General features: G+C 34.8%; 1 protein-coding gene across 2 annotated transcripts in view; it reads right to left on the reverse strand.

The window, feature by feature from the left end:
- Positions 1-9,877, reverse strand: part of LOC106465444 (nuclear transcription factor Y subunit alpha-like) — a 31,755-nt gene that overhangs the window by 12,079 nt on the left and 9,799 nt on the right. The window contains exons 4-5 of one of the 2 annotated variants that reach the window (XM_022393347.1): positions 5,135-5,179; positions 4,535-4,588 (exon numbers count right to left, since the gene is read on the reverse strand). In XM_022393347.1, the coding sequence (XP_022249055.1) occupies positions 4,535-4,588; positions 5,135-5,179 (99 nt within the window). The remainder of the gene's footprint in view (positions 1-4,534; positions 4,589-5,134; positions 5,180-9,877) is intronic. The other variant, XM_022393348.1, reaches the window with a different exon arrangement.

A 9,877-nucleotide genomic window follows, 5' to 3' on the forward strand; every position in this document is an offset into this window, starting at 1 on the left:
ATCACTAGCTACAACTTTCACCCGTTGTTCTAACAACGTTAAGACGGCTTATCGACTTCTTGAGAAGAATTCTAAGAAGAAAGTAAACCTACAGACATCGGTCTTGTTTAACAAAATCTGCCTACAAGAAAATGTGTCACCAAAGTACACCAACATATATATATGTTGAAACATATCACTACTCCAGACACCTCAAGATGTATGAACATACATGGGTTGTCAAGGACAAACACAGATATTTGAGAGTCCTAACTTGAATAATCAATATACAGATTCTTATTACTTAAAAATAGAGATTACAGCAAATTATTTCATCCAAAGGTCAACACCCTCTTGTGAAACTCCAGCTTAAAAGATAGAAGTGTGTGTCTAGGACTAACAATAAGATATATGTGACTTGTAAGAGTCATGACTGTATTTTTTTAAATATACTTGCATATACACAAACATATATGTATATGATCAAAAATATCTCAACCTCAGACAACACCTAGATTTGTGAACAGGGGCATTGGGAGAAATAGCAATAACTGGTATGCCTTGGACAAACACAGAGGTTAAAGAAAATGCAAGAGTCCTGATTTAACAAACCAATAAATAATTACATACATTCCTAACACATAAGAAGAGACTAATCTTTCTTGTTTTCTATTGTTTGTATGGAAGCAAAAATTATTCATTTTCCCAAAATCCTGGAAATAAGTAAAAATGGGTTTTGGACATAAAATACAAAAATGCACGAGAAATAAATTAAATCAAGCCTGGAAAAGAACCCTAGGTGACAAATTGAATCCTGAAACTGAAGGTACAGTGATGTACTGAAACAAAAACATCAAACCATTATGCATGATCATAACCCATGCCCACTTATACGATGGTCTCTGAATGGTATGGAGGCCAAGAAGCCAAAGAAATTGCCAAATGCCAAGTATGATGAGATGTAACCTGATATTCATGTTGAATGTGATCAGGAACATCATCAGAAATAAGGCAGTTTGGGTATTTGTTTGTTCTTAAATGCAAAGCAACACAATAAGCCATCTGTGCTCTGATCACCAAGTGTATAAAAACCTCATTATTAGTGGTATAAGCCTTCAGATGTAAAGATGATCAAACATAGGCGAAACAATATCCAAAGCAATTTATTAATGTGGATGGATCAAGATAAATGGAACAAGAATCATCATAAAAGATTTTATGAAAAGATTCCATTCTTACAAAAGAAGTTGGAACAGACAAAAAGCACAGTGGTGACCATCTCTCACAGCACGAGTCTCAGAATGGAAGACTCAATCCAGATGTAAATACAGAGATTTCCTAGAAAAGAGTAAGAGAAACAAAAATGTCTGAACATCTCTACCCTGAAGGTAGTTACAAAAGAAAATACATCTTTATGGAAACAGAATAGAGTGAACGAGTTGTGAAGGTACAAAAGGAGAAGCCAAGACAACTGAAGATCAGATTTTATACCCCCCTGAGGACCATGTATCAAAAAAGAATCAAAATTATAATAGGGGCAACAGAAGTACATTACTTCTGCAGCTGAAAATGCAAGAGAAGCAAATAAACCCCAATCATGAAAGAAATACATGAAGAAATTGAGGCCATCTGTGAATTACTTTGAGAAAGACAAAACTCAATTCCACAGGCATCAACCCTGATGGAGAAACCAATGATACTGATGTACTGCTAAAGGGGAATGTCTACAAGAATATGAAAACATTCTAACAACCCAAGAGAAGAAGCCAGCTTCATTAACAAAGAATCACAAAACAGCCAGTCATGAAGCTGGAGATAACAATGTCGTTACAAATAATGTAGCAAAAGTAATGGAATAGAATTCCTCTGAGCTAGACAAGAGGAGTGGAAACTATGGTGAAGCAGGCCAGCCTGGGTAAGAAACAAAACTAGACAGTGGGATCAAATGATCCTTGCCTACATCCAAGAACAAAATATGAAAATGGTAGGCATAATATTTTCTCTTTGATGGGCTCAAAGTATCTGCTAAAAGAGGAGCTGGACATGTAAACCAATAAAGCATCAGAGAATAATGCAAAACTATTGTGAAACCATCAAGAAAAGGATGACCAAACCAGTAGTCCATGAAAGAACAACTCAGAAAAAGACATTATGTGAATATAGCCATAAAAAACATAGAAAACACAGTAAATGTGTGCCATAAGATTCCCACCTAGCCTGTTGATATAGTCACCATAGTCAACTTGTCTGTGAGCACAGGAACATAGTGGTAGGATAATAAGGGCAGGAAATTCCAAAATGCATGAGAAACAATCCAAATCTTTCAACATAAGAACGTGTGAATCAGATTTCTACTACTGAAAGAGAATACATCATTCCCAAATCATAAAGCATGTGACTGGGAGATGGAGAAGCACGCACCCCCAAAGCTGAGGCATGGACTCATGAATAGTCCTAACCAGAGCAGAAGCAAGCCAGGAAGATAATTCAGTGCAAGTCAACCACAGAAGACAAATCTTCTAATTATCCATGTAAAGATGACAACTGGTATTGACTGTGCTATGCATGAGACACAACTAAAGTGTGAAAATGGGATATCAATCAATGAAAGAGAATCCATCATTCCCAAATCAAAGAGCATGTGATTGACAGATGTAGAAGCATGCACTTTGAAACTTGTGGGATTGTAAAGCCCAAGGAGACAGGTGAAAAGTTTAAGAAAGTGTTAATACCAAATCTTGGATGAACAAGATACTGAATAGGCACAAACTTAGACCTTGACTCATGAATATTCCAACCCAGAGCAGAAGCAAACTAGTAGGATAATTCAGTGAAAGGCAACCACAGAGCAAAAATCTTTTAGTTATCCATGTAAGGATGACAGTTTATACTGACTGTGCTGTGAATGGGAGACCAACTAAAGGTGTGAGAATGGGGGTGCCAACCACTAAAATAGAATCCATCATTCCCAAATCAAAGAGCACATGATTGACAGATGGAGAAGTATGTACCCCTGAAACTTGAGGGATTGCAAAGCCAAATGAGACAGATGAAAAGTTTAAGAGAGGATTACTACAAAATCTTGGAAGAATAAGATTTTGAATATGTACAAACTGGAGCTTGGATCATAACAGTTCAACCCAGAGCAGAAGCAAACTGGGAGGATAATGAAGTGCAGGGCAACCAAAGAGCAAGAGCCTTACAATCATCCATGGATGGAAACTGATACTCACTGTGTGTGGGAGACAAACTAAAGCTATGACTGCATGTGTTAATACATAGAGGGCCCATGAAAAAACCATTATGAATGGACAAATCGCTCCATCATTTGATAAGTGAATCAGTAATTGCAAATAAGAATCATGTGAAACTCCATTGTCATCCAAAATCCCTGATGAAGTAACTAACATGAGATTTATGTAAGTTCCACTTACAAACAAGGTGTATCTAGATAAAAAATGAGACTGGAAAGATCTATGACTAGTTTCTACTCTCTACGTGTCTATTGTACCACAGAAAGATGAGAGGAAAAACCCTGAAGTAACATGAAATACAAACTTTCACGTGGAAAAGGTCTGAAACTTCAAGGTCCAAAATTGAATTGAAACTGAAGTGAATCATAGATGATGAATTGAAAAAAGAAAATCAAAGCGAAGAATCTTATGAACCAAAGATACATGAAGCAAAAAAGTCCATATATAAAACAAATTATGAGAAAACCTCTAAAATCCCATATAGAGCAGTCATCCAGAATAGAGTCGTAAAGATCCACCTTGCTTATACTAATACTAAGCTATATAAAACTTTATGTATGTGTTTGAGTACAAAGCTATACAATTTCGAATTTGCTGACGAGGAACCCACTTTGAGACTAATAATGCTTGAAGATGACTTGAATGGGTAATGAAGAAAAACTTTAATATAAGTTTTTCTTCATTACCCATTCAAGCCATCTCCAAACATTACTATAAAGCTATACAATACCCTATCTATGTTTCATCCAACAATCAAAGAATCAGAATCAACAAAGAAATAATTCTTAATTAGTTTGTATAAGTCATTTTGGTGTTAATGAATGGTTCAGTTAAAATTTTCATTTTTTTCTTCTTTACTTCTTTTAATGTGTTTTATAAATTGTCCAAATTCTTTTAATTGTTTTTAAATTGTTCATATTATCCATTTTTATATGCTTTATGTATCTTTCTTAATCATATTTCTATTTTCATTGTTTTAAACAACAATCTTGTCTGTTTTTCATTAGTTTTGTTATATTGTCTTAACTATATACTTAAAGCTTGTGTTTCTTCCCTACTCATTATTATTTTATTGTATATATATATATATATATATTATATTCCATTCAGAACATTCTGAAATAGTTTGCCATTAACTGGCAAGCCTGTATCTGGCTCAAAAGGGAGCATTTGTTCAAAACTATAAAAAATGAAGCAAAATAATTTGCAAGGTGATTTATCTCTAAAAACTAATTATTATATCACAACCTCATTTTTCTATTTCTACTATACCCATAAATATACACATAAGAATTTGTTACCTGCTGAGGCTGACCCTGTTGACCCTGAACCTGGCCAATAGGAATAACATGAATCTGTACAGAAAAAATAAAAATAAATAGTAATATTCAGATAAACTCAAAACTTCTACATAGGAACGTTGCAGTATTTCACTAATATTAATATTCTTTCAACTAGTTGTTGTCTTTCAAATGTTACAAAAGAGAATAGAACATTACAAGCAGTTTTATAATTTAATGCTGTTTTCCTTTAACAAAGTACTTTGCAAATACTTGATTGATGTTTTTATTATTTCTTCAGTCACACAGTAAATGAATGTAGCTATTTATCTAAAATTCCTATTTTCTATTAATGTATTAATGACTAATATCAGCAACAGATGATGGTAAAAAAGTACATATATATACATACACACACATTAACAGCTAAAATGTTTACAAGGTATTTTCAACCCAACAAATGCAATAAACCTTACAACTACTATAATAGATATTAATATAGCCAAAATCTTTATTTTGGAATACAATACATACAATTCAAAATAAGCTCTAATTTTCTACTCATAAAAATAAATGTAAGAGGGAGCCACTACAGTATCTGCATGACTCCCAGCACTGTACCTGAGATAGTGGCTGAGTTGACTGGTGGCTAGGTTGACTTTGAATCTGGAATTTACCCACCTATGAGCTTGTATTTCTACACTTAACACATACAAGTATATATCATAGATATATTACACTATACAGAGTTGTATCTCTACCTCACAACAGACTTTCAAGCATGGAAATTCATATAAAAATGTAGTTCTCTTCAAACAAAACTATAATCACAAATTTATGTTAGACAAAATTAAACTTACTGTCAGATACAAAATATGTATCAATGTTCAACCTGCAAAAAATTGGAATTATGTACCATGTATGATTGTATCTCTTAACTGCATGTAAAACAAGCTTTTTAACACCCACTCTGCAAGTCAGGGAGACATATTTAGTGGGTTGATTCTCAAACATAGCTTTCCAGTTCTCTTCTTTTATTTTTATTGTCAATAGAGACTTGAGCTCCTTATTATGTCTGTGATATGAATTGTCCACCAATTTGGCTGAATTCACATTAGCTTCGAGGCTATAATGGGGTAAAACTCTTAACCCAGTTCAAAATGCCACTCAAAGCATAGTTTTTGTGAGTTCTGTCGAAAGAGATAAACAAGGAAGGCTCAACAAAGATTAACTGATACTTACCTGAACATGAACATTTCTGCTATTTTATGTAAGAGGAACACAGTCCAACCAACACCCTAAACTATGCATCTTCATGGCTGATCACTACTGAGAAGTGAGTTATTTTGGCAGTAAGAAGAGTCATTTTTTTTAGTTTAACAGAATAAGTCCTCTATTGGAGTACATATTTTTGGTTCTGACTTGAATACTAGAAGCTATGACACCCTTCTGTAGCTCAACTAATCCTCTGAATTCAGTCTCACTAACTTGCACACTGGGTGTTAAATGAACAATCAGACTGTAAACACTGAACTACACATAATTGATACATAGAATAACATAGTAATATAGGCATTTCTGATAATGTGCAATAATCTATAAAAAACATAAAAAATGACAACTTAAGAAAATAGATTCCCCTGTTATTATCCTTTAATCAAACTATTTTTCTACATTCTTGCTAACAAAGTTTGAATAAATGTTTTTCAGTGATGGATCCTATATTAATTCTCATTGTGTGCTTGTTTGTCTGTGAATCACTCCTACAGTTTTGGAGCTAGCAAGACCAAACTTGGTGGTTGGACTCTGGGTATCATTAAAGTCACCCAAGCATGACGTGGGTGTAAGAGAGGTTGCCAGGGTTGCTTAACCCAAACCTGGCATCAGATTTTGAATTCCTAGCCCTCTTTGGGGCTCCATGTTTGAAACTATGTTCCTACCCCCCTACTCATAATCCAGTGGAACCAAACATGCCACATGTGCTCAGGCATCACAAATGGCTGTCCTAAACAGGTTTATTTCTGAGTATGGACACCCCTTGGAATAACTATAGAACTGGGGATAATGGAAGATGTTAATTAGTACACTGGATAAAATGTGAATCATGATGGGGGCCTTTGAACCCCATGGCAGAACATGGGTATTTTTATGCTTTTACGATTCCATATAATTTCATGATTTTTAGATGACATTGGTAACATTATGTACAATATTCAATGCACTAATGTGTTGCTATCTCTTGTGTAGTATCATATGAGAACCACAGAATTAATTCACTATTCAGACTAACTGCAAACATTACCACAGTTTACTACAAACTCAAGAAATTCACATCTGAACTAACTTGGACAATTCTAGAAGCACAAGTTTACATCTACGTAGTAATCTATAAACCAGCCAATGCCATAATAGAATTTCAGACATTTCAGTAATTAATGTAATTTCAAGAATAAAGCATTGGTAATATGGGCATTATTCTTGCTTAGTGTAACATTTCTAAATGACAGACTCTAAATCTGATAGTAAAAGTGAACTGAAGTTAATTTTGTATTAGGCTTTTAATCTACTATTTTTATGAAAACTCTCATTTTTATCTGTCGAAACTTAAGTATGGTGCTTCAAAATCTTTCTAACTTTTATTATTATTTTTCAATAGCAGGTCTATCTTTCTTTTCAAGAATATTACATCAAAACTTTGAACTATTTTCTATATACTTTAACACTAGATACTTTCATGAAATCATATTTACTTAATAACAAAGTAACACTTTGAATTACTAAGCATGTTTGAAAGTATATATTTGAAAATAATATCAAAATTAAAAACAGTTTGTTTAAAGGTTGCCATCCAAAGCTTTATATATAAGTATTAAATTGAAAAATTGTATTTGTTTTTCCATTTATTGATAACATTTACTTTACTTTTTAATACTTCGTTAAAGCAGCAAATGTTGAAATTGTTCTGATTACTTGTATGGAAACGATATGATAATAGTGACACATTTACACAGTTGGCAATGGGTCTGCTGAACACTAGAGCTGGCATGTTCATCTCACAGTCTAAAAATAAATTTCCAATAAAATACAGCGTAAATGATTGCAACATAAAGTAACTGTGTCAAGATGAAACAGTTTTACAAGCTAAAGAACAGCACTCTAAGTTTGTAAACATCATCACCAACAGATTGTATGATTCCTCCTCAATCTGTAGCAAGAAAAATATATTTAAAAAAATAAGGCAGGGCCAAATCTTTACATGATTTGTCCCATGATTGACTATATATATATATTTGCCATTAGACATGTCATTAATCTTCTTCTTGTTTGACTGAAGAAAACAAATTTTGGTATATATATAAGTAGATAAGTCACTCAGGGCATCAAGGCAGTGCTTTCATGCATGAAATAAAGCTGATACCATTGTTGGATGTACTTATACACATAGTGATCACAAGTCAAAAGTGGTAATTATCCATACACGAATTACCAGTTAAGATTCACTTGGAATATTGTGTACAATGTTGGCTTCCTTATCGAAGAATGTATAATGACCTATTGAATGATGAGTTCAGGAATTGAAGGGTTTTATAATGGGGATAGGTTAAGATTTTTAGCTTACTTTCTGTTGAGGAAAGTAGGATGAGAATTGATCTTATGACCACTAATGTATGAATTTGTAGAAAGTTGAATGAACCTGCAAACATGTTCTGAAAGCAGATTTGATACTCTTAATAGGACTTGAGCAGCTCTTTGGTAAGTTTCTGACATTGTTTCAAAAGCAGTAACATCCGATCCATATATTACAGAGAGAAATGATGGAATTGATCAAATCCTTTGGAAGAAGACTTTCAAAATCTGACTGTATACAAGACAAACCAGGTAAAAGTTTGGTGAAAATAGATATCAGTACACAAGAACATTAGCTATCAGAAGATCAAGAAACATAAGTTAATATTCTCCTAAACTGAAAATGTATTTCTGATAGATACTTACATCCACTCAAAAAATAGCTTTTCTCGATTAGTACTGCCCTCTATCACCACAAACTTTCAATACTCACCACTAGCCTTCCACCTCCCACTTTTGCATATCCACATGTAAATGATTATGTAGCAGCTTTACATCAACAGGAGAGGAACACAACTCCTATCATATCCAGTGGCCTCTCCACAGTTCCACTTGTTAATCACTTCAAGATTGGTCAGAATACTTACCCCACATATCACCAGAAGTGCGGAGGCTGGGTGGGAATGTAAGAGGAGGTAAGTATTTATCAGAAATACTTTTTTAGTTTAGGAAAATGTTAACTTCCAATACAATATCTTACCTCCTCTAACATAATAGCTAGAATCCCACACTGAACTGGTGGAGGGCCATTGGAAAAATGATCCTCCCCTTAGGAAGTGCCCAAAGAATGGTGTGGAACCAAAAAAGAAAATATCACGCAGAAGACCGCACCGTGTCTGATCCTGGTATACCCTTCATTCTGTTATGATTGTGTCATGAACATAAAAGGTGGAAAAACATGAAGGAATCCCATAAAACATATTACCAAGTAATGGGACCCCTGGGTGTCGAGTGGCTAGGACATGACAGACCATACAGGTAGTTCGACTTCAACCAACACCTGGCAGTATCTCTAATTGTGCATCAGATCCATGGTAGGTAAAGAACCACCTACCTCTCCACCTCGATATGGGACTTGGTAGGGAAGACAAGTTGCCGTACCAAAATCCATCCCCATTTGCATGCATTTCCAACCCAACCAATAAGTATCCACCACAAAACTTAGCAGACAGTAGGAAGAAGGATCGCAAACCGGGGGTGCATCTCCACTCCATAACATGGCAGCACTGAGCATTTTCCATCCAGTCCATGGTAGAAGGAGGGATACTGGACAGAACACATATGAGGACTTACTTAAGTGGACCATCTCCAACCAACATCTAACTCCTAAGAACAACATCCAGAGGATGGTAGGAAGGAGGAACGTCTCAGTATGAGGGGCAAACTGCAATATATATATATATATGTAGTCATAGCAATGGCGGAGTGCTTCAACCAAAACCTCGCAGTATCTGGAATTGTACAGCTGGTCCATGGTAGGAACGGTGTCACCCCTTCGACACATGATTTTAACTGTGATCGAGTCATCTCCAACCAACACCAGACCCACTGGGGATGTACATCTGGAGAATGGTAGGAAGGAGGAATGCCATGGTGGGAGAAAGCAATATGCCAGATATGTATATATATATATATATATATATAGTATAGATAGATATAGTAATAGTGGCTATGTCTGTACTAACCAAAACCCTAAAACCGTAGGAACGACGGACTAACGTTCGTAGGGTAAAGTTA

The sequence above is a fragment of the Limulus polyphemus genome, unplaced genomic scaffold (assembly GCF_000517525.1).
Source record: "Limulus polyphemus unplaced genomic scaffold, Limulus_polyphemus-2.1.2 Scaffold1944, whole genome shotgun sequence".
Classification (NCBI taxonomy): domain Eukaryota; kingdom Metazoa; phylum Arthropoda; class Merostomata; order Xiphosura; family Limulidae; genus Limulus; species Limulus polyphemus.